The sequence below is a fragment of the Vipera berus genome (genome assembly GCF_964194415.1).
Source record: "Vipera berus genome assembly, chromosome: 2".
Classification (NCBI taxonomy): Eukaryota; Metazoa; Chordata; class Lepidosauria; order Squamata; family Viperidae; genus Vipera; species Vipera berus.
Genome location: NC_138203.1, coordinates 218,497,510 through 218,522,393, shown reverse-complemented (window position 1 = coordinate 218,522,393; position 24,884 = coordinate 218,497,510). Strand labels below are relative to the sequence as shown.

General features: G+C 39.9%; 1 protein-coding gene across 1 annotated transcript; it reads left to right on the top strand.

Moving 5' to 3' along the window:
- Positions 1–114: 114 nt before the first annotated feature.
- On the top strand, positions 115–22,731 carry SLC38A3 (solute carrier family 38 member 3; the record flags this gene model as incomplete). The annotated part of the gene is made up of 15 exons (XM_081320721.1): positions 115–212; positions 2,503–2,587; positions 3,272–3,387; positions 8,255–8,328; positions 9,135–9,227; positions 9,414–9,495; positions 12,453–12,535; positions 13,003–13,061; positions 16,809–16,979; positions 17,977–18,056; positions 18,804–18,904; positions 19,746–19,870; positions 20,767–20,911; positions 21,723–21,826; positions 22,479–22,731. 15 exons carry the CDS (start codon positions 115–117, stop codon positions 22,581–22,583), a joined length of 1,521 nt encoding a protein of 506 aa, XP_081176847.1. The 3' UTR covers positions 22,584–22,731.
- Between the last annotated feature and the right edge of the window lie 2,153 nt (positions 22,732–24,884).

The following is a 24,884-nucleotide window of genomic DNA, read 5'->3' as shown; positions in this document are numbered from 1 at the left end:
CTCTCTCTCTCTCCCTCCCCCTCTGCTGATACAGGACCTCAGTAGTCCAGCATCTGCTGCCTGTTTGAAAACTGTTTGCCAGAGAAAGGAAGGTGCTGACTTCAAAAGGAAGACATGAACTCTACCGAAATCCCCATCCAGACAGAGATGATAGACATTGTGCCAAATGGAAAGCATTCAGTATTAAATACCTCTTCCATGGGAAATGACAGGTGAGGTGATTTGCAAGGCCCGTCTTATCTGACTAACTCAGATTGCAGGATTGAGTTAATGCACTTGTCCTGGATGTAAAGATTATCTTTTGTAGTGAACGGGATTACTATTACGTCACTCTCTGATCCACAAATGTTTGCCAATTACCACCCACTCACTCTTGTGCTGCTGTTTCCACTTCCGTTGTTTTAATCTGCCCTCTTCCCATGAGTAAAGAACACTGCTGGTTCCTCCTGATCAATGCTGCCACCTAATTAGTGACCTGCAGATACCTCAAACATTTTTTGTTGAGTCTGATTCTTGGAGACTGCCTGAACAAGTCCCTGCAATTTTCTTGGTAAGGTTTTTTTGCCATTGCCTCCTTCCTACAGCTGAGATAAAATCCAATTGGCTTTGTGCCTAAGGTGGAACTAGAACTTATGGTTTCTAGCCTGATGCCTTAACCACTGCGCAACACTGGCTCTTAACCCCAAACATACGAGTAAAAAACGCTCTCGAGTAAGTACAGAACTGTATATTCATTATTTAACACAAGATCAAATAGAACAGAAGAATGAAGACTAATTGTTCTTAACATCTCAGCCCCATGACCTACGTTGTACTACTAGGTTAGTACAATGGTCCTCAAATTATGACCACAAAATTTATGTTGCTAAGTGAGACATTTGTAAAGTGAGCTTTGCCCCATTTTATGATCTTTCTTGCCACAGTTGTTAAGTGAATCACTGTAGTTGTTAAGTTAGTAACATGGTTGTTAAGTGAATCTGGCTTCCCTGTTGACTTTGCTTGTCAGAAGGTTGCAGAAGGGGATCATATGACCCCAGGACTCTGCAGCCGTCATAAATATGAACCAGTTGTCAAGCATCTGAATTTTGATCATGGGACCATGAGGGTGCTGCAATGGCCATAAGTGTGAAAAAATGGTCATGTCATTTTTTTTCAGTGTTATCGTAACTTTGAACAGAAAATTTACAACAGATTGCAGTGGACCACAAAATGTCATTTTCTGCTACAAATGAGTATTTCTGCCTGAACTGATAGAAAGATATTGGAAAAATGAGGTGAAATGGGCAGCAAACGAATCAAATAAATAAGTAAATAAATAAATAAAACTTTACACTGATTACTATCCATCAGACAAGATAAGTTATTCCTCTTGCTTAGTCTGAGAATATGTTTAAAATACTCAACTACACACAGTTATGTAGTGTGTATATTATAAAATGTGAGACTTTTGTACAGCATGATAAAGATTCAACTTAATTCAATATTCTTAGCTAACCCTTTTGCCTATATTATGAGAGACAGCCATTTTGTGAAACAGTTCTGTTTTGTTTTACTAGTCTCCCCTCCGTTCCTCTCTGTGTCTCTGTGACAAAAGGACTTGACTCCTCAATGACTATGCATCTCCTCATGTGTACTATGCATGAGGGGAACCTTATGGGAAATGTCTGAGTTCTGCTGACTGACAAAGGAAGAACATTCATAACAGCAATAAATCCTGATTTACCTAATCAATAGATGGACATAATGGAAGCTTTGGGACTTTCTATTTAGGCAGCTAATAAATGCAAATTTGTTTGTTATTGATTTTATGGTGCTTTCAAATTTGCAATCAGATACACAGCTGACAGGAATGTTACAGTTTTCCAGCACATGATCATATTTCCCCCCAGATCATACTTTTATTGCCTCTCTCTAGAACTTTCAAGAAACATAGGCTAAAGTCTATGTTTAGAGTTAACTGCAAGTTTTTGGAGCATTTATTAAGAACAAGCACTTCTTCTGGCACTATTTTATATGATAATAGGAAGTAGTAAACTTTTTAGTTTTTTTTTAAGAAAATAGGACATATTCCTGTAATCACAGGAAGCTGAATTTATTATATCAAATATGTTCTTAGTAAATGTAGTGCTGTACAAGTCAGCTCTTTGAAAAGCAAAAGTATATTTGGAAAAAATGGGGCTTTAAGGCTTATTCATTCTATTCTTTCATCATATTTGAAGCTATTTTCACAAATGATACTATTGCCCTCTGGAAAATAAGAAGGAACTTTGGGAATACATAGCAAAAGTTAGAACAGAAAGGGGTTAGTCGCTGTGTGAAAAGACTCCTCAATAAGATTATTTCTTTTCAGTATGTCTAAGAAGTAGACCCTAAGGAAAGGAGAGATAATTCTGCAACACTGTTACCACTGGTAGTAATCCGTTAAACCAGAGTTGGGAAAGGAGGAATTTCTAAGAGAAGACTGCTTAAAGTTTTTTCCCCCTCCCTATTATCTTGTGGCAGATTTGATGAGAACCAGGCAAATGTAACAGAGATGGAGGAGTTTCTTCCACATGGTGCTGAAAAGAAACAGACCCATTTCACAGATGTAAGTTTTGGTATATTATTCTGGATTGATGGTTGCAATTTGGATACGCATTGATAACTAAGTCATACATCTCTAGGGAAACTATTAACAGAAAAGATGGAAGACCAGTGCATATTTTGCAGGTGGTCTGGACAACAGCCCTACAAATCCATTCCAAAAAGAAAAAAGGATGCAATCTTTGGTTGTGTCCTTCTAGTCTACAACAAATAGCCTCTGAACCCAAACCAGACTTTTGATGGTCTTTTCTCCTTGCTCTGCCCACCCAGATGTTGGGTTAGAGGCAAGGGAATCAGAATGGAAGGACATGTATCTATGATAACTCCAATATGAGAAAGATTGCTCTCAAGCCCTGGGCTGAGAGAGGGGATAAGTAAAAAAAGAGGTCACCTTTCTCAGTAGCCAGTAGAAAAAGAAATTGCAGTACAATTTTAGGGAGTCTGGGAAGTTCACCTGGACTTTAGTCCAGAGAGAACAGGATTTCAGAGCAGATGTTGCATAGGGGTGCCCTCTTCCTGAAGCTTATGATAAGAAACATATGGGCAGCAAAAGATGAAAGATGGCTAGCATAGACCATGGCCTACTCCTTTTTGACAGGGGTTGAGGACGGTGCGTAGAAACAGGGCAGAGAAGTGTTATGCTGGCATACAACTCTCTCTCAGATGCACACTCTTGTTTCTGTTTCAGTTTGAAGGGAAGACTTCTTTTGGGATGTCTGTTTTCAATCTCAGCAATGCCATCATGGGCAGTGGGATCCTTGGGCTGGCATATGCTATGGCCAACACTGGCATCCTCCTCTTTCTGTAAGTGCTGTGCTCATCATCAGAAGAGCTAGAGAGGGAGCCACCCTCTCTTTTCTCAGCCAGATACTCTCCACAAATTTGGGGATTCCCAATAGGATGAAAGGTTAAGCTGATTGTGGGAATTCTGGACACTCTGATCCTAAATCCCTGGAGGATCTGCACTGTTCTGATATCTATGGGTAGCTTGTGCAGTTCTCTGTTGGTTTACTCTATATACAGTACTTGTTTTCCAGGGAATTTTATACTGTCTGATAAAGCAGATCCTCGTGTTATTGCTCTGGTAGCTTTTTCTTGCCAGGGAGGATTATCATGTAGCCTTGTCCTGATTACTTGGGATACAGTGGATTTGTCCATTACTTTGGGAAATGTCAGAATGGATTTTTCCCCCTGTTTTATCCAAAGTCTGTTACACCAATGCCTTATTCTAATGAAATGGGACTCCAATCAATGCCCGGTTCATGTCATAAACTCAGAAACATGGCTACTAAACCAACACAGACAGAGTGCGACACCCACAATTGCAGTTGCAGCCCACAACTAAGATAACTTATGATTCAATGGTATGCCCTTGGATCTGAGAATATACAAGCTGGTCAAAATATAAAGACATCATTTTATGCTTCTTGCCTTTATAAGAAACTACTTAGCTTAAGGACAGACATGATGTTGGATCATTTATTTACACATTAATGAACAGAAAAGTTGGCAGAATTTGACCCTAAGCTAAGGTTATTGGCAAATTGAACTCTCATAATCAGAAAATCAGCTGAACTGGGTGGACAGAAGCCTTGGGAAGGAAAAAGACAAAGGAGGTTTGTTAGGTTGCCATGATGTGGGAAGTTAAGGTGGGCTGGAGCAGGTTAGTCTGGGGACAAACAGAACTGTAGTCTATTGATGGTTTGGAGCAGGAATTTATGTTAGAGAACACAAAGGACGCTCCTTTGCAATGAAGGGAGCCAGCAAACCTCTGCTTGGAGAACAAAGCCTCCAGGAGCTCTCTGCCTTCTATATAAAACACTTAGTATGATCCTGAGTGACAAAAAAGCTATATTAGGATGGCATAAATGGGGAGGAACAAGCAAGTGCCAGTGAACTGGAGGCAGAAAAGAACAGTGGAGGAAGGTGATCATTGCAAAAGATCTTTGAGGATGACTTCCATCATGAAATACTGTACGGATGAGCTCTATTTCATAGAATGTGTTACTTCATAGAATCCCTGCAGAAAGGGAAGGATCCTTCCTAAACTCTATGGTAGCCAGCAGCAACACAGCCACCTACTTTGCTTTGCCTCTACTAGTCATTTCCCTCTGGCATTTGCCTGAAGTAGAGTTGCTATTTCACCCTGAACAGTTAATGAGATGGAGGACAGGGCCAGCTCCTAATTTACGTGGAGATCTCTTGCTATGTAAACGTTAGCTCATTCTTCTGTTTTTTTGTTAAGAGTCACCAGCCTCAACAGATTTCTTCTTGCTTGTATCAATTCTTTTCCCTACAGTAATTTTTACCTGGGTGTTAACCATTCTTGTTGACCATACAAACCAAGGTGCAGGGCCAAAATGTCTGCAACCAACATGGGAGCCAGGTCTAGGTCAGAGCTGTTCATCACCCTCTTCCATTTTAAATCTACTCTCTGAATCATCCATTACTAGATCCAGCTCGGACCTCTGGATTCATTAATGCTTCATGCATGCTTTTTCCCCCCTAAGATTTCCTGTTCTTCCATTTGTCTGCACCCCATGGACATCTGTATCATTTGCATCTTCACAGGGATGAGAATGACTGCATGTTGGAAGGAATGAACTGCTTTCAGTGAAGTGATCCGTTTTCTGCTTCCGAGGCTCCCTGGGGCTGATTTCTCATTTGATTTGAGCTTCTTGTTGGGAAGAGCAAAACATGGGCTCACAAGCCCTCCCAGGTTCTGGGAAGCAATTCAGCATCATGCGGTACCCTGCAGAGAGCTTTGCTTTTGTTCTTTGGTTGCGTTCAGTCACAAAGTTCAGCTAGGGATAGTGCTGGCATGCCTGTCCTCAATCTGCCAAGCCACATTTCTTTCACCAGGAAAATTTCATGTCACTTTCAAAGCAAACATGATCAAGCCCCCAGTTTTTCTAGAAGGCCTTCTTCTGGGGAACAGACATATTCATTCCCCATCCTTCTTGCTACTCCTATTTTTAGTGGCTGCTCGTAATTTTGGACTGTAATTATCCCATAGAGTTGACTATCCTTTCTTTAAAACATCCCTGGGGTGTATTTGTCTGGAAACCTCCTGTGTTCTCACTTGGTGACCCACAAGAGGACCACACTGTGAACTCTGTCCTGCAGTTGTCCCACTTCTACCTTTTCTCATGGAGAAATTCAAGATTTTGATATTTCTGTGTTTGAGCAGTTATATTTCATAGGGGAATGTGACTTTTCATGCCAAACATTGCTTAATAGGTTTAGTAGGTCCATCTGCTTCTTAACTATTTTAGATGGGCTGGTTAAGACAGAGTAGTCTTAGAGATTCACTGAAAGAAAAAAATGATCCAGAAACACAGTAACATGCCAGAGTCTGGAAAGAAGGCTCTGCTATTTCAGTGGGGGCTGAAATTATAACTGTTTTCCTTGTGGTAGTTCAAACTTGGGACTGTGGATGTTCTTATACTATAGTTCTCATCACTCCGGCCATCAGCAATGATGGCTGGGGTAATAGACATTATACTCAAATAACACTAAAGGCCCAAGGATAGGAAACTCCAGGAGCAATTTTAGTCAAGAGCTGGCAATTATGTGTCATTCCTGTCCAGTCTGGATTGGTGGCTCAGCAAGCAAAATGACACATGCAGAAGATTGTGGAAATTCTCTGGAGCTCTTTAGGCAAAGGTTTTTCAGAGAGCAGGACAAAAATAAAACCAGCAATGATTCCATCATGGCCAAGATTCAGAACAAGCACTTGGGAAACTGGGAAGGGATTGGCATTAATGTGCTGGGCCTGCCTCTTTACAAAATTGGGTTGGAAAAACTGACTTTGAAAGAGGGACAGGTGGGGGTTACTCCATACCTAGTCAGGTAGTTTAGTTTGAATTACTTTCCAGCAATTACATTAGGAGTATCTGGCAGGAGGCATCAAAAATGTCCAGGTGGTGCCTACAACAGTGTAATCCAAGCCCATAAAGAAAGGGTGGGTCTTTGGTTTCATGGATGTGGCTACCACCTTGACTTTTCTGACCTCCACCTCTGGACACCCCTACTTTAGAGTAAGACTGTTGTTAAATTTGCACTATAATTGGAAGAATTCATTGTAGGTATGTTGAGTAATCATACCCATCATTTTTTGCCTACTTGATGCCAGGATGGGGATGACTGATACAAAGTTAAGGGCATATCAAGAAGGTTAAGTAGCCATGGTAGCAACATTTCTTTTACTGTGTTTCTAATTACTTCCAAATTTGAATGAAAATCCTGGTATTTCAGATCTGACCTAGTGAATATTTAGCAACATATATTGTCATAAATTCATTTTTTTCTTCATCTGCATCTTTGGGCAACAACTCATTCCCTTTCATCTTTATGTGTGGTGATAGCAATGTGCCGGGTGGAGAGGACGGATGTGAAACAGGATATTGGAACATTTAATACACAGTAAACAATTTCAAAGCTTATCAAAACAGCATTGCTTCTTTCAGTATGATCATATTATATTCCAATCATGTGATTACACTATAGAATCTGAATTTAGCATAGGGGCGTTATCTTCTGGAGCTCTTTTTAATTTTTTCTCTTTTTGATAATGGCAACATGTACTGAACTAGAATACAATTATTTGCCTGTCATTTATTCATGGAGGTAGTTCTTGAAATGATGAATCCAATGATTGAAACAATAGTTCAGCCTTGAATGAACAAAACGTCTGTCCAAATGTAGGATAACTAATGCTGAGAGAGAATTAGTTCCCAGCTGTTTGTGAGTTCATGCGTATGTGGGTTTTGCCCTGTATTCTCCTGGCTTCCATTGCAATATATTATCCTCTGGGTAGAATTAATTCACCTTTTATAAATTAAAGGGTTAAAATAACACACTCATATTAGAACAGTTCATAATATACCACTCCTGCAGCTTTGTGTGCACCTGTTCAGGGAAGCCAGTACCTAATAGATCTCATATCAATAGTATATTGATAGCCACATTCATGAAACCTAATAGTTCTCATATCAAGTTAATGCTCTTAGGAAACTGCACCTTCCTCTCATCACCCTCAGTCTGTGAGTTTTATCAAGTAGGATGGAGTAAATAAAGTAATCAGATGGTAAAGCTATCCTAAATCATATTTCTGGGCAATAAGTGCGCATTTGTTTCTCAATGTTTGGATTTTTGTTTAAAGAACTGCACCATTTGCTGATCATAGAAACATATTTTGTTTCTTTATGGTTTTTCTCTTGAACCTTCTTCAGCCTCGTGTAGTCCAAATGTATGGAATTGCAATAACATTGAAGTTGATTAGGGTGATTGTGGATGGTGGAGTTGTGGCCCAACATAGTCCAGGACAGGAATTTGAATTAGAAGAAAGCCACCTGGGTGCTTCATCTATGATCGCTGATAGAGTGCTTTCATTCTGTAATGTCTAATTTAAAAGCTCCAGATACCCCGTTCAGAAATTAGAAAATTGCTTTTGGAGTTAGATAAAGTTTGGGAAGTATTTCACAAAAAGAAAAAGTAATTGAGATATGCTCCAGTTGTGGCTTCAGAAAACTGTTAGAAGACCACACCCTCTCCTGCTGGACTTGTCCACTATGCTGTCTGTAAAAGAAGTTGAGATTCCCTCTTAAATGTTTTTTGCCCAATATTATCCCAGTTCTTTAATCACATACGTATCTTCTTTTTCCCCTAGATTCCTCTTGACTACTGTAGCTCTCTTGTCCAGCTATTCTATACACTTGCTGCTTAAATCCTCAGGGATTGTTGGTAAGTGTGATAAACCTGCTGAGAAATACACAGAGGTTTCAGTATACCCAGTTCTATGCCATACGATACGGCATCTGGCTGTGACTAAATTAACGTACTCAGCTAGAAGATCAATTGAGACTACATTTATTCTGTCTTGAATTCCATGATGGACAAAAGATGGAATAACTGCTAAATAAATAAGCAGACTGTGGGGCAATTGCATTGATCCTCTCAGCAAACTCTGATCTGAGTACCTTTTCTACTTCAGTCAGCTGTATGTCTACATGCTGTTATCTGGTAAGTCTATTCCTAAAGCTAGGGAACAAACAGCCCAGAGTCACATTGTAGGGGAGATAGGTGGCATAAAAAATTAATTAATTAAAAATAATTAAAATAAACAAGAGGGGGTTGTTGGGGTATAATTGCCCTAATGGTAGAGCTGGTTCAACTTCCTTAAATCTGACTTTGCTGGTGGTTTCACTTAATCTCATCCCAAAGGTTACATTTAGTCTTCAGCTGAACTGCTGGTACTCTTGCCAAATGCCTTGATTGTTTCTCCACTTAAGCGGTGGAAAGAAATTTTCACTATAATAAAAACTGATAAAGACAGAGATTAACATAAATCTCTGTCAACTTTGTATATTTTATTTTAGAAATGTAATTTGCAGGGGTTGCTGTGTACGTAAGAACAGCTGTTGTTTTTATTCCAATTACTTTTGTTATGAGAAAAGGGCCCAGCCCAAAACATTGTTCATTATGTCACTGAAATGGTGTGGTTTTATTCATATGTTATTTTCTTTTTGTTAATTTTTGATATCATGTAGGAATCCGAGCCTATGAGCAACTGGGTTACAGAGCCTTTGGGACACCAGGGAAATTGGCAGCTGCCATTGCTATAACACTACAAAACATTGGAGGTAGGAAAAAACTGGTCATGATCACATCGTCCTTTCTAAATACTGTAAAAGCCCTTTTACCTCCTAGACCTCCTGGAAAGCACTGTAGAAGAAAGAATCATGCAGGCAAAAATGCATTCCTAAATCACTTTCCCTCTGTATCTTAAGTGGCCTCCATCCTCTGGTAACTTCTGTCTCTTTCTTCAGCGATGTCAAGCTACTTATACATTGTGAAGTCTGAACTGCCTCTAGTCATCCAGACCTTCCTCGCCCTGGAGGAGAAAACAACGTAAGTGTCCCCATGTGGCTCCTTTCTACATTTTCTATACCTATATGCCATATTTACATTGTTCTGCCTAAGGAGGATATGATGTCAACAATGGATAGTGTGCTTGGCTATAGTGCTAGATTCATAAATGTATACTGTATATCTGTAGCCTCAAATACCAGTAACATTGGGGAGAAATTTTTTAATATCCCTGCTCTAGCCTGTGTGCTTGTTTTGTTTATGTCTCTCCAATTTAAGTGCAATTTGCCACTATGGTAGATGCCAGTTATGTTTATTGTCTAATCCTGATACCCCAGCTCTTAGTCTTTGGCATGGTCAATGGAGACAAGGTGGTAGCTGTAAGCTGGGTGGTCAACCAGAGGCAAGCGGCTAAGCAAAGAGGACAGCTGGTTCATTACAAAACTACTTTTGGATTATTAGCCCAGGCCCCAAACAGAAATGGAGTGCGGGGAGAAATACTATTATAGAAATGCCTGAATCGTACTGTACTTTAAACCGTTGGGTGCGTTTCCTCACTTCTGGACTCTCAGACACCCATTTCTTCTCCCGTCTTTATTCATGAGCTCTCCGCTTTCCCCACCTTCTCCTTCCCTGTTGCTCAGCTCCATTTAACATCTTGCTAGTAGTATAGAGATTTATCTCCTCTGGACAATCTGTTACAGGGATTTCACAGCATTAAGCCACTACTATTTTTAATGGACGCCAACGTTGAATAAACCCTCTGCACAGGATTAAGCCAAAGTAAACTTCCAATCCATGTGTGATGCTCCACTTCTTTCTGTCCTGGATGTATTAATCAGATCTGTTTCTGCTCATGAGCTGGCTGGGCTTCAGCAAGCCTTCTTCCATCCTAGCAAACCCAAGGGTTAGTTAAGGAAATTAGTATAGCAGTAGGCAGTGAGAGATCCTCTCCCTTGGATTTGTGAATTGCCATCAGAGACCCAAAAATGTATCACTCCTCTTTAGGCCTGAGATGTGAAGAGGGCAAAGCCACCGTTGTGTTTGCTTCTTTCCTTCAGTGTGAGATGCATCCAAGAAATTCTTATAGGTGTTTTGTGTTATTAGCGGTATGTTTATCTGGCATTAGTCCCAAGACTGGGCACTCTGAAAACATACATGGCCAGCAGGACAGCAGAATAGAATATTTCATTATCATTGGAAAATCTTATTTAAAGAAGCAGAGCACATGTTGACTGCAAAGAAGAAACTTGAAAATGGCAACTAGGTTCTTGTATTGCCCTAAACAACGATATGGTCAGTTTGGTTTTGGCTTAGTCTGTGGTATGAACCCAACTATTGTGGGATCGTATCGTGATTTATGATGTGGAGCAATGTGTGCACTCAGTTATTGTAATGCACAGTGCATGTACTGAACAACTCTGAAATCATTTATATTTTAAGAGCACTGTTGAGTAAGGGGTTTCATTTGGAAAGAGATATATCTTTGGCAGGATTTGGACTGTCCCAAGTTGCAAAGCTGGATACCACAAGCTCAGCAGAGGTATCAGCATGTACTTGGGAGAAAGGTTGTGCTGGGTGACCTTTAATTACAGCCAATCTGAGAATCAGGCTAAAGGTCAAACTAGGACTTTTAAAATGGAAGAAGAGCAAGAGTTTTTGCTTCTGAGGAAACAGGCTGGGTAAAATAGGTGGTGATTCAGCTTTGGTCAGTTTCTGGAACTCAACCTGAACAGGCTACAAGAGTAAATTGGGAATGAGAACAGCCTCCTTTTACAGCCTGCTTTGGTTCCTCTTGGACTGTTTCTTGTTACAAGAGGTCTTTCCATGGGCCAAAACTGAAGGAGCCGCAGTTCTTTCTGACCTACATCTTACAGTGCCATTCAAGACTAAAGACCCTGGGCTCACTTTCAAGGGTCTCGGAGTCTGGCAGATCCTGATTCAGGGCAAGGATTTCTTTATACTCTGAAATTCTTATAACCAGTCCCCTCTCCCACTTCTGAAATGTTTGTCTCTGCTTGCTTGAAATGTCTCTCATTTATTTATGAGTTTCCACACCCACCCTTTTTAATCCCAAAGCTTTCCCCATAAAATAAAATAGTTAATATAAAATTGCCTTCCAAAAATAGTGTTCTTTCTTGGATTATGAAAATTAAGCCTGTTCATATCCAGATGTATCTGTCTTTAAATATTACATGAGTCATGCAGAATTCTGGTTCCCTGGCTTATAATGTTTCCTTTTCTTGTCCTTAGCCTCGTGGAAAAATATGTGAGGTACTGAAATACTAAACAGAGCTTTTCCTCGTGTGCTTTTAGACTAGGCCTTGCCTTAGAGCTCTCTTTGGAAGGAAACTTGGTAAGATTTCCTTAGATTTGGATTAAGGTTTCAAGGGCTCAGGTTAAAGACAAATGGGAAGAGAGAGAGAGAGACAGACAGACAGACAGACAGACAGAGCTCTCTCAGAACTATAGGAAGCGCCATGATTCAGTGGCTGAGTTCCATACAGTGTGTGCTAAAGGTTCAAGATTCAGTCCTGTTTTTCCAAGCTGAGCTGGCAAAACTCCGCCTAAATTTGAAAAGCTGATGTCGGTTAATTTTGTTCTAATTAATAGAGTGGTCTGACTGATTAGATCCATATAGGAAGACTACTGTCTCAGAATATTGCAGCCAGAGTCTACTAGTCACAGAGAGATTAATCCTAATTGTATGATTCCAGAAAAGAGCCTACGGCATAAGGGGACCATGTGACCCCCAAGATCCTCAGGTCCCCCCCTCCATATCCTATATAAGCTAAATGTTTTATTGTGACAGTGAGGATGCATTCTGTGTATCCATACATATTAGCTGTGTTTAAGGCATTAGTATGATTTAACTGTATTAACTGTCTACCCGCCCGCTTTTTTGCTTTGGCTGCATTTAGTTTGGAGAAATACCTCATGGCATGGTACTCAAAGAACCAGTGGCTATAAGTGATATAATTTTGACTGTGTCATTTCAGGGACTGGTATATGAATGGAAATTACCTGGTAATCCTTGTCAGTATCACCATTATCCTTCCTCTGGCCCTCATGAAACAACTTGGTAAGGTTTGCTTAAGTTCCTTAACCCTCATTTATGAGGATGACAAACACTTAATGACTATGCAGTGAAATATGGAATTAGCAGGAAAAGCAGCATGCATATTGCTAGTATACGTGAACAGGAACTTTTGTTTTGCCAAGCGTTTCTAAAAAGCATGCGAATCGCCCCCAATACCCACATCCACTGAAATGCTCCTCTTTAGGCTATCTACTATTGAGGATTAAAGTATTATTTAGAATTGGACAATTGGACTTTGCAAAATGGAAAACCCAAAGCGCTATTCCTTGAGAGCAAAATACTTTCAGGAACACACGCTTCAATAGATGCTTTCTAACAGCTAGACCTCTTTATAGACAATAATAGTGAAAGAATGATGGAGAGAAAAAGAGGTAGAAATTTAGCACAACAGAGAAGCTTACAAATTACATTACAAATCCCTTGCAATGTTTTGTCTTCTCTTGTTCCAGGTTATCTTGGTTATACCAGTGGGTTTTCTCTCAGCTGCATGGTCTTCTTCCTGATTTCAGTGAGTTTGAATGATGATGCGTTATAAAGTCTTTTTTTTCTTTAACTCTATGTAAGATTTATTTTTGATACAGTCTATTCAGAAGTTTGATGCATTAAGGTCAACATGGTCTACTTCAAAAAAAATGGGCATAAAGTTGAAATTTTAATTAGTAACTATAAGTAGTTCTCACTTAACAACAGGAATTGTAAGGTTGTAAAGCACAACTTTAGATGACTGTGCCGCCTACCAATAGCAACAGTTCCAGCACTTCTGGTTGCTATTATTAAGTGAATCCTATGCTGACATTAAGGGTAATGTCACATGGCCACCATTTGTGACCTTCTGCCAGCTTCTCCATTGACTTTGTTAAAAGCTGGCAGCGAAGTTTGCATTTGGTGATCATGTGAACATGGGATGCTGCAACATCATCACTGCAAGTTGGTTGCAATGCACCTGGATTACAATCACGTAAATATAGGGGCACTTCCACAACTATGAGACCAGTCATTGACTACCACTAGTTCAGCACTATGATAACTACTGAACGAGTAGTTGTTAAGCAAGGATTATCTGTAGATATAGTTCTATCTTGCCCATCTTTTAAGAGTGGCAAGTACATTTTCCTGTTTCCTTTATTCACAGAGCAACTTGATGGGAAGGGTTAGATTAAGAAAGAGAGAATTATTCTGAGCTTGAGGGCTCCATTGAAACTTTAATACAAGTCTTTTCAATACAACAGTGCTGATGTTTTGGATTACAGATTTTAATCGGTCCCAGCCTATGGTCAGAGATCTTTACGTGCATGTCATTATTTCTGCTAGATTCTATCTTCATCAAACCAGATGCATCGAGACTCTGAATCCGGTCCTAAACCTTTTTCTTTTGAGTCATAAGGCAAAGGAGGAGGATTTTGTATTTCCTGCCATTGCTAAAATTGGATGGTGCTACTTTGTCAAGTGCAGACTGTCACAGTAAATAGCTTGTAAGCAATTTGCCTCCAGCCTTTGCAAGATGCATCACTACATTCTCACTACCTTGTCAGAAACACTGATCTATTCCTGGGAGAAGAAGCTTTGTACCATTGTGGGGGACAACAGGAGAAAACAGGGAATAGTGCCAGAGCCCTCAGAAGGATAGCATGCATATTAATAAAATACAATTACAAAGTGCCTACTAATGCTGGGGAAGGGAGTAATTTTTTTTACTCTTCTTCAAGCTATCATATGTTTTCAAGTCAGAAGTGGTTCTTAGTTTAAAATCAGAGGTCTTTGCAGATGTTTCATTACCCAAATGAGGAAACATCATCATGACATCAATGATGTTGCCTAGTTTGGGTAATGAAACATCTGGATGAAAACAACCAAGCTCGGAGAGCACCAAGGACCCTTTATTTCAATCCTGAGCTACAAATACTCTCCTTTATCAGTAATTTAAATGATGTACTGTATTGAAGACATTCATAGCTAATCAAATTGTAACTTTTGTCCTGAATTATAATAAGGACAATCCCGAAGGGCTTACTAGCTTGATTTTTTTTCTAACACTCCAGCCCTATAAATAATCGTAGTGTGATCTCTTGCAAAAAATAGTGGTAGTGCAATTATCACTGCGGCATTTGTGCTACTTACTTCTTGTTTTAAAAAGTTGCAATCTGCTGACATTATGGTAAAATGTCTTTAGTAAGCTATATAAGTAAATCTCCTTTATTATATACACTGGTGACATGCCACGCTGCCTAAAGCTTAGCATGTTTTACATTTACAAGCTTCATGCTGGTGCATGGTTTGAACTACCTGGAGACATTTAATTTACTTATTGCCTGATGCTTTAGGCAAGCTACTCAGTGGGGTTTGGTGTGGGTTAATATTCTGTCTCCCTGATTTTAATTTGTATTATTTTACCCTGCTTTTTATAACAGTGAATGAATTTAGCAACTGTTTTTCAGCAACTGTTTTGAGTAGTTTTATCGTGTTTTATTGGCTTTTCTAGAACCTGTTTTAAGTTCATTTTATAAAAAAAAGCACAGTATATATATTTTTTAAAAATAATAAGAATTACCAGAACTTACAAGCTTAGGCTGCATATTTGTGTTGCTATCTTTGTATTAAGAGATACACACATGACGACAATTCAAATCATAAAGTGGGTTTCAAAATCACAAGACAGATTTGAGAAATATGATTTTGGAAAGTATGTACAATGTTTAGAACTCAGTTATTAAGTTTTACTAATATAAAGATGTGTGAGTATGAAGGTGGGTGTTTCAGTTGAAAGTGTAGTTCTCAGTATTCTCAAATAAAGTTATAGCAGCAAAAGGCCAGTTGATCCCTTCCAGATTTCTCTTTAACTCCTCTCAGTTCTAGTCATCAAGGCCAGCAATAAGGGACTGTGAGATTGGGATACATAAGATACGAAGGCATCATGTTTCCAGTATTAGCATATTATCACTCTGATAAGTGCACTTTCATATTGGATCTCTTTGACTGGCTGACATGACATGCAGTCATCCCCAGAATAGCTACATAGAATTGTGAGAGTTGTGAAAGGTGGCCCAGCGCATAAGGAGAGCCTTCATTTGGAGAAACAAAAAGCACCTTTGGAGAGAACAAGATCATTTCTAGTTGCTTTTTGTTTCTGTTTGTTTGTTTTATATAGAAATAGACTGAGTTATTGAGTGATTCTAGGTGAGTTACAATTTTCAGAAACTTGAAAGCACAGAATTAAAATTGGGGTAACATACAATACAATAAATATTCAGAACAGGATAAAAAGAAAAATAGGGCAACAGAAATAACAATAAGAACAAAATTAACCAAGACCAACTCTCACATATCTCAGTCAAGATCTTTAGTTCTGTATGGGTTCTTCCTATGTTCTAGGCCAGGGGTAGGCAACCTTGGCTCTTTTATGACTCATGGACTTCAACTCCTAGAATTCCTGAGCCAGCCATGGTTGCCTACCCCTGTAGGCTAATACTCAGAGGAAGAACCAGGTTTGTAAGGCTCTATAACAGGGGTGTCAAACTCAATTTCATTGAGGGCCGCATCAGCATTGCGGTTGCCCTCAGGGGGCCGGGTGGGTATGGCCTGGGTGGGTGTGGCCTACTGGGTGGGCGTGGCCAACTACATCGTTGGCATCAAGGGTGCCTATGGGGGCCTGGGCAGGAGTGGGAGAGATCTGAGGGTCTCTGGCAGGAGGAGGGTCTCTGGGCCAGGGCCAAGGCAGTGGGGGCCGTTCCCTCACTGTTTCCAGGATGGCTTCGCGGGCCACATGAAACCACTTCGCGGGCCGGATCTGGCCCCCGGGCCTTGTGTTTGACATGTCTGTTCTATAAAAACAGGTCAGGTTCATCCAAACTTTGGAGGGAAAATTGTTTCACAAGGCAGGTGCTGTGACAGGCAGGTGCTGGGTCCCAACAGAAGACACTGTTTCATAGTAGGAACCCAAAGCATGCAGCTGTGCCAGATCTCATTGGACAAACAGAAATCTTTGAAGACAGGCAGTTCTGCAAATAACCTGACCCCATGCCATGAAGTACACTGATGCTTAAGGTCATCAGTCACTGACTGGTACACAGACATTAGCCATTCTTTCCTCAGATAACACATAGCTAGCTATCCAATATAGCTGATTTCTTACCTAGTGTCGAGTTCATCTGATGAAAATATGATTAAAATATGTGAAGCAGGCAAATAAAGTTCCTTGTATTGATGACTGTGTATCATCAAGCAGATGAGAACTTATGAGGTTTTATTTCCTCCTCAGGTCATTTACAAAAAGTTCCAGATTCCTTGTCCACTTCCTGAGCAGATCAACAACACAGGGAACCTGAATTACACCTTGGCTGGCACAAGCAGCTATCAAAACGAACACACTGCTGTGCAGGCTACAGAGGAAGATATTTGCTCTTCAAGTTTGTTCACACTCAACTCTCAGGTCAGATGAGTGGATCCATGATAAAGCCAGCAGTAATTAATATAGCATTTTTCAATCTAGGTGCCATCTAGATGTGTGAATTTTCAGCCAGCTGGTTGTAGGTGGGAGTATTGACCTAAATATCAGGAAGTGTCCAAATTAGAAAACAGTTATCAGACCTATTATATCAGTTGTTTACTGTATTATTGACCTTTTATTATTAAATGTTAATCATTGTTCTAGAGCCAACTTGATACAAATAGTTTAAACCAACCTTCTCCAGTCTGAGATTCTCCAGATTACCAGGCTAACTGCGGCGGAGGTTATATTGATCTAAACTATGGAGCAGGAGTTTGTGAAATGAGAAAGAAATTAATTGGTAGAAAGAATAGGAAAGCAAACAGGAAGCTTACAAAAGTAGAGAAAGAGTTTTGAGGATAAAAACCATACAGCCAAAAAACAAGGTAAGAGTGAGGAATGAAAGAGATGAAATGTAAAACATGTAAAGGTATAAAGGGCAACTTGAAAAAAGCTCAGAACTGCAGTGGTCTCCAACCTTTCTGGCTTTGCGGATCAGTGCGGGGGGGGGGAAGGTTCCACATGAGTGGTGCATGAACTCACCTGCCGGATATACACACAAGTGGAGATACAGGTAGGTGGGTGCTTGCCCGCCACTTTCATGGCCCAGTTCTGAACGGGCCACAAACCAGTAGTGGGCTGCAACCCAGGCATTGGGGGCCCCCTGGTTTAGTGGTTACTGCTGTCTGATGAAGTGAATGGAAGAATGGCCACAATAACACATCTAGATTGGGGCTCAGGGTCCTGAGTTTCTGGGAGTCACACTTCTGTAAAAAATTGTCTCCACTTCTTCTATTCCCTGCTAATTTTTATTAACACTATTTTGGGATGTGCAATCTCTTTGCCTGGGTATTGTTAAGACCTTAAAGAAGCATCACCCTTGCATGCAGAAGCTTCTCTGACATTTCCCCAACATCTCTTCTCCCTTTTAACTTTGCAGACAGCCTACACCATCCCTATCATGGCATTTGCTTTTGTGTGTCATCCTGAAGTCCTTCCTATCTACACTGAGTTGAAAAAGTGAGTATGTACATATGTTAATAATACCTCACTGTTGACACCACTGAAGTAGTGTTGCAAGTGAACAAACAGCATGGGCACCAGATTACTGAATTTAGAGGATGAATATAAAGGATGATGTTTTAAGACATCAGTTCTTTTTTTCCCCTCATGCACGCACACATTTTTTGCACATTGCCTACTGCAAATTCTGGACAGCTCCCTTCTCGGTCATAAGGAAAGACATGCAGCTCTAAGTACAAAAGGCCATACTGGTGGGTTCTGTTCAGCAAATGTGTCTTTTCTGTTATTCCAGAAATGTTGATTCTCAGTAGGCAAGAGGACAAATACCTGTTCAAAAATGCATAAGGGTCAAGAGGTGAACTTTTGGGGTCTGTTAGAATTGCACTGTTGAGAATCAGTGATATAGTTTTCCAGTAGAATTCCATAGCATGGTTAGTGCGACAGAGGTTCATTTTAATTTAAAAACCATTTAGTGTTTCTCGGGATTTTCATCAAATAGTTTCCCCTCGCCCCATGATAGACAGATGATATACATGCCATCCAAACTCCTGTGACTTGTCATGTAATATGACCTCGCAGGAAGAATGTTCAGGAGTTGAGTTTCATCAAGCATTTCTATTTTTAAACAGTAGCAAGGTAAGGAAGAAATTCAAATGATAATAATGCACTCTTTTAATAAATCAAAATAACTGCATGATTAACATAAGTTAAATCCTTCTCATTGAGCTTTTGTATGTCTTTTAGCCCAACCAAGAAAAAGATGCAGTGCATCTCCAACATTTCCATCACAGTCATGTATGTTATGTACTTCCTGGCTGCCCTATTTGGTTATCTCACGTTCTATGGTAAGTTCCTTTCCATTGCCCTAGGAGTACATGTATGTTCTGAGGACCATATCCAGCCCATTAATATCCCTTTTGTAACTCCTAGAATTAGGTCCTTTTTAGTGTTTTGCAGGTGGGTGGGGGGTTGTGAGGTATATACTAAGCCTTGTAGAGATTTCAGGCATCCATTTGATCTCTTAAATCCCTCTCTTGCAAATTTTGGAATATGCCTACCAACATACTGTACAAAGATTTGGGTAGCCTTCAAGCCAACAGAAAGTTTATAATGTATCCCGTGTTCTGTGCTTCCTAATTAAAGGAGCAAAGGCAGATACTGAGGGCAGAAAGTACTGTCTTTTTAAAGCTGTAGCCTTATCCCTCGAGGACTAACCATTGGAATGCAGTTGGAGGCAGTTACATGTTGTTTGGATGCTCAACTGACTAATGAACTATACTGTAAAGCACCAACAGTAGTGATCCTTTCACATTTTGCAAAGCTTGTGTTCTCAGCTGTGCTTTGGACTGGCCTGTCTCATGCATTTCATTAGAGAACCTCCGAAGAAGAATGCTGAATCGTTGCATTGTATCCTGCACAAAGACATAATAGTATATCAAGTTTCCCTTGTTGTGCAATATAATTACTTACATGTTCATTTGAGAAAACTGTAATTAGCATTTTACAAAGTTGTCCATGCCACCAGCCATATGATTGCAGCCTCCAGAAACAACAAACACCTCTAGGGTCTTCATTTCTAAAACAACAAACAAAAAAAACCAGTTTGGGAGTGCTGTATAAAGAAAGTCCTTGTTCTATACTTAGCCTGATCAATGCTGCTATTCTGTTCTTGGCTGTCTCCTACAGGGCAGGTAGAATCAGAGCTGCTTCACACCTACAGCAGAGTAGACTCATTTGATGTGCTGATCTTGTGTGTGCGAGTAGCTGTGTTGATTGCTGTGACACTAACGGTGCCCATTGTTCTCTTCCCGGTGAGTTCTGCTGTCAGAAAACTGACAGATGGGAGACTAAATGTTATTTTTGTGTTGTGTGTGTCTAGGTGTTTTTTAAACTGGAATCTCAGTCTAAAATCTAATTCCTATCTTGCATGAATTCTTGATATCTACTTTTTGTAATTGAAAAAGGAATAAATATCAAGACAGCCTAGGCTGTAAACCAGTAAGGTCATTGTGGTTTTCAGCGGTGCCTTGGTTAATCGTTAATTGGTTTCAGGAGGCATGATGAGTACCAAAAATGATGAGTACCAAGCAATTTTTCCCCATAAGGAATAATGTAATGAATCATAAGGCAGCCAACATCAACAAGTTCTAGCTTGTGTGTTGAGTACCAAACACACAATGAATACCAGGTCAAAATTTTCACATCAAAATGTGTTGAGTACCAAATTCAATGAGTTTCAAAGCAGTGGAGTACCAAGGTACCACTGTTGTTCAAAACTATAGCACCACTGTGATAGATACAAGCAGGGGATAATAGCATATAAGTTCTAAGCACTGGTAGACAATTAAGGAGGAGTTGTATTTTAAGTTTTTGTTTTTTCTTTCCGTAACATAAGGTAATACTAATAGTAGTGTTGTAGCCAGGGAAGTTGAATCATGTCCACTTTTGTTTTTAAATGTACATTTAATAAAATTTTCAAGAAAAAAAAAGGAGGAGTTGTAGTTATAGCTGTCATAGTCCACCCAATTAGAAATGGGAACTGGAGCCAAAAATTAAGCCATTAGATCAGAAGTCTAGTCAATTGGGCAAAAAGATAAATTCACGTAGCTGTGATGAAGTGGCACAGGAGTCAAGACAGACCATACGTACAGTGAAGAACTCTGCAGTGTTTCTAAAATGTGAATCTGACCACTTTTTCTTTCTTCAGGTGCGCCGTGCAATCCAGCAGATGCTTTTTCCAGACAAGGATTTCAGCTGGATTCGGCACATTATCATTGCTTTTGTGCTACTGACATCTATTAATTTGCTTGTTATTTTTGCTCCCTCCATCTTGGGAATCTTTGGCTTAATTGGTAAGTCTTGCATTCCCGGAATCTTTTTTTTAAAAAACAGATACTTTTTATTAAGGATTTTAACAATACTAAAGGATAATACAAACTATTATAAAAAAGAAAATAGAAAAGAAATACAAAAAGCAAAAGAAGAAAGTAGGAAACTGACGGAAGGAAGGAAGGAAGGAAGGAAGGAAGGAAGGAAGGAAGGAAGGAAGGAAGGAAGGAAGGAAGGAAGGAAGGAAGGATATATAAGAAAGTTACTGATGTCAAACTATTACCGCTATGTAAAATGGATTCTGCATTTTGGCAAAATATCCACTCTGGATATTGTTTATGGATATAGATAAAATCATTTACATTTTGAAAAATGTTGCTGAAAAGTATTTTTAATACGCAAGGGAGAGTCAAAGTTCTTCCATAAATAAACAAGCTCCTAACAATAGAAATTGCATTAGGAGATTAATTATTCCATATTCCTTTGAGAACATCCATGGGATTCCTCAGTGTCCTGTTTTTCCAGGATCAAGGCCATCTTTTAAACTTGTTTGTTTACCATGTAATTCCAAAGGGCTCTTCTTTGTTATTTTCGCTCCTAGCCACTCATCAGTTGCTTCCCCCCACCCTGCTGATTTTAAACTCAAACACTATCCTAGGAGGAAAATCAATAGTTGGTCTGGACTCTGCCAGGGATGAGGGGCAAGGCTGGAGGCTCCGTTGTCAGAGCTTGTCATGTTTTCCCCAAAATGTGTTAGAGAAGAAAAGCAAAGGGATGTCAGGGCATTTTCATTTTCTGAGGATCCTAAATCTGTCCTCTCTTCAACTCTCCCAGGTGCCACCTCAGCTCCTTGCCTGATATTCATATTTCCAGCAATATTCTACATCCGGATCATGCCCAAGGACAAAGAACCTATGAAATCCCTTCCAAAGATCCTGGTATGTAATCTCTAACAGTTTAGTTTGGCTACTTCAGTTATTCATGAAGAGTCCCAAGGGATGGATTGCTGCATGAGAAAAAGGCCCTTCTGCTTTAGACCGTCCACCTGACAGTGAAACCTAGGCAGTAATTTCTTAGCAGGGGCAAGGAGAATGCGCCTTGCGTGTCCTGCATATTATCCATGGACGCTATCGTAGTTTTTGGATTTCAAACTGAATGCATGATTTATAATTATCATTATAAACATCAATATCATCATCATTTGTGCTATATGGGGATGTGCAATGTCTTTGTTCAAAGAGAAAGACTGGCCTGGAACAGAACCACGATTTTCAAGGAAGGCATGAGTTTTTTCTCCCTACTTGCAGTGCTACTCAGCCATAAAGGTTGCATGATTCATTTTTGGAGGGGGGGACGGAACTTGTGTGAAGTATAGAAATATACAGCTGTAGGAGCATGCCTTGTTATGAATGAGTTGCCAACCCATTTTTATTGCACTACAACTGGCACAAGGTTACTCTCCTTGCTCCAGTTGTCAGGAGAGGAAAGAGAAATACTCAAGGCCACACTTCATATGCTTCTACTTCCACATTTGGGGGGTTCCTTTCTGCGAGTGACACTCTCTTTCTCTCCTGTCTCTTCTCCATGCAGGCAGCCCTCTTTGCATGCCTCGGGGTGCTCTTCATGATCATGAGCCTCAGCTTCATCAGCATCGACTGGGTATTAGGTGGCATGAAGAGTGGAGGCAGCCACTAGGCAAAATCTGGAGCCCTGTGATGCACAACGAAGCCTTGGGAAACTCAACTGGCTTGGATCCATTTCCTGCCCCTGCCCTGTGTTAGTACTGTATCATTTTTTCATCCCTGGTTACATTCTGAGCCACAGGTGCTATTCCAGTATGAAATCCTCACACACTCACACTGAGCCAGAGGTGCTGCAGGCTGGACTAGACCAGAAGCCAATCTCTAGCTCTCTGGGCATTTGATTTTCTCTCAACGTCTGGGATTGGCCAGGCTAATAGTAGTCTAATGAGCACATAAACTGGAAAAATGGCCCGTTTCAAGGGAAAGGGAGGGGAGGCTGCTATGATATACGGTATATCTTCAATTCTAGACGTCCAGTCCAGCTGGCCCACACTGAGGGGACTCAAAAGTCAGCAGGACCAGAAGACAATGGAACAACTGTGCTAAATAACTTGGATGTAGGGCTCTCACTTGATGCTCACTTCCGAATGGTTGACTTGGGCCAAATTTTATATTATATGAATATTTCACTGAGGCTACAGAATGAAAAGCGAAGGCTTTTTAAAGCTTGAAGGGGTTTAAGAAAAAAAAATATTTTCTTTTTAAAAAATCGTATTGGTCACAACCACAGATCTTTAATCCTCCTCAAATGTCACTTGTCAGGCCTGACTTTTTTTCCTCTCCTTTACACTGGTTCATTTTCCTTGTCTGGCCTCTGCAATGAACTCCTTGCCACGTTTTAGATAGGACTGTAGGACTTAGAGTGGGAGATAGGTTAATGGTGGACATATTGGGAAACTACAGGCCTTCTGAACTACCAGTTGTGATGGGATGAAGATTTACGCTAGTTTCCAAGGATCCATTTACATGTTCTGAATTATCCTGAGATAGATGAAACAGAGAAGAGATGATGGCACTGGAAATTGGGCAATATAGCTCTCTCTTCTTATATGGAATTGAGCTTTAGTGTGGATCGGAGATGGTCCTTTTGTTCATGTCTTCAAAACCTAACTTCTGTCTGTTTGTTCCACTTAGAAGCAATAATCACAGTTTTAAGTTTCTATGTTAATTGGACTCACATGTTAAAAAATTATTCATCACTTGATGCTTGATAAATGGACCACACTGGTTGGGGAATTCTGGGAGTTGCAATCCTAAAACCTTTAGATGACATCATATATGGGAAGGCTAGTTTTCAGGATTCATCCATCATTTAAAACATGAAGTTTTAAGACCTTGAATAGGAAAATATATTTCATCTGAACAATGGATGATATATAGTAGGGATGTCAAACTCGTAACGTCATGTGATGTATTATGATGTGTCGTGACTTTTTTTCCATTGCAGGCAATGGGGTGGGTGCGGTTTCACCATGACGCATCTGGCCCGCAGTTTGACACCCCTGATATATAGCAAGTAGGATTTCATGGAGCTAAGATGATTTTAGAATGTACAAACTGTGGAAAACTTTAATGAAAAACATAGTAATCAAAACTGATATAACATTCCAAGACTGGAAAATTCAATTTTTCCTCTCTGTTTTTAACACCTGTTTTACATTGTACCTAGAGCCTAGTCCTTGCAACAGGGGAACAAAAATGCAATAGGTTCTTTCTGAGAAAATGGAAGGCTAGTTGTAGTGCTGCATCAGTAACTTGTGCAAATATTTTGAAGCTTTAGGGGTACTCTGATGGTTCCCAGGTATAAACAGTCATCTCTAGTCTGAATGTATATTATATTTAGTACTTAGCCCTAATTTATAATCCTTATTATGCAACAAGAAGCTGATAATGATATTTGCAAAATTGTCCTACTTTTCTGTCATAATCCTGAAGAATATTTTTCATACCTTTCAACATTCATCAAACAAAAGCAGTTTCTCTGGTTTTATAGGAAGCAATGAAATATTCATTAACAATATACTAAGCAAACAAAATGGAATACATTTCTTCCCTGTTGCCTATAGCTAGCACTTTAAATCAAACTGGGTTCAAGATTTTAAAGATGCACTTTCTGCCTTGGATTACAAAAACATGTTTTTTTGTGTTGTACAAATCCAATTGCACCATGCAGAATATTTCAGTATGTAGTAAGTAGCAGCACTTTTCCTCCGAATATTGATCTATATTGGATCAAGAAACCCAGCATTCCTGCACCACATTTTCAAAATGTAAGGGCTCTCCTATAGTGTACAAATTCATGGAGGATTGTGTTTATACAGGTACCACATTGATTGAATAGGTATCTCAGAGCAGTTGGCTTTAGCTTTCCATTCCATGTCAGATGTTCAAATATGCTGCTAAACTTAACCAA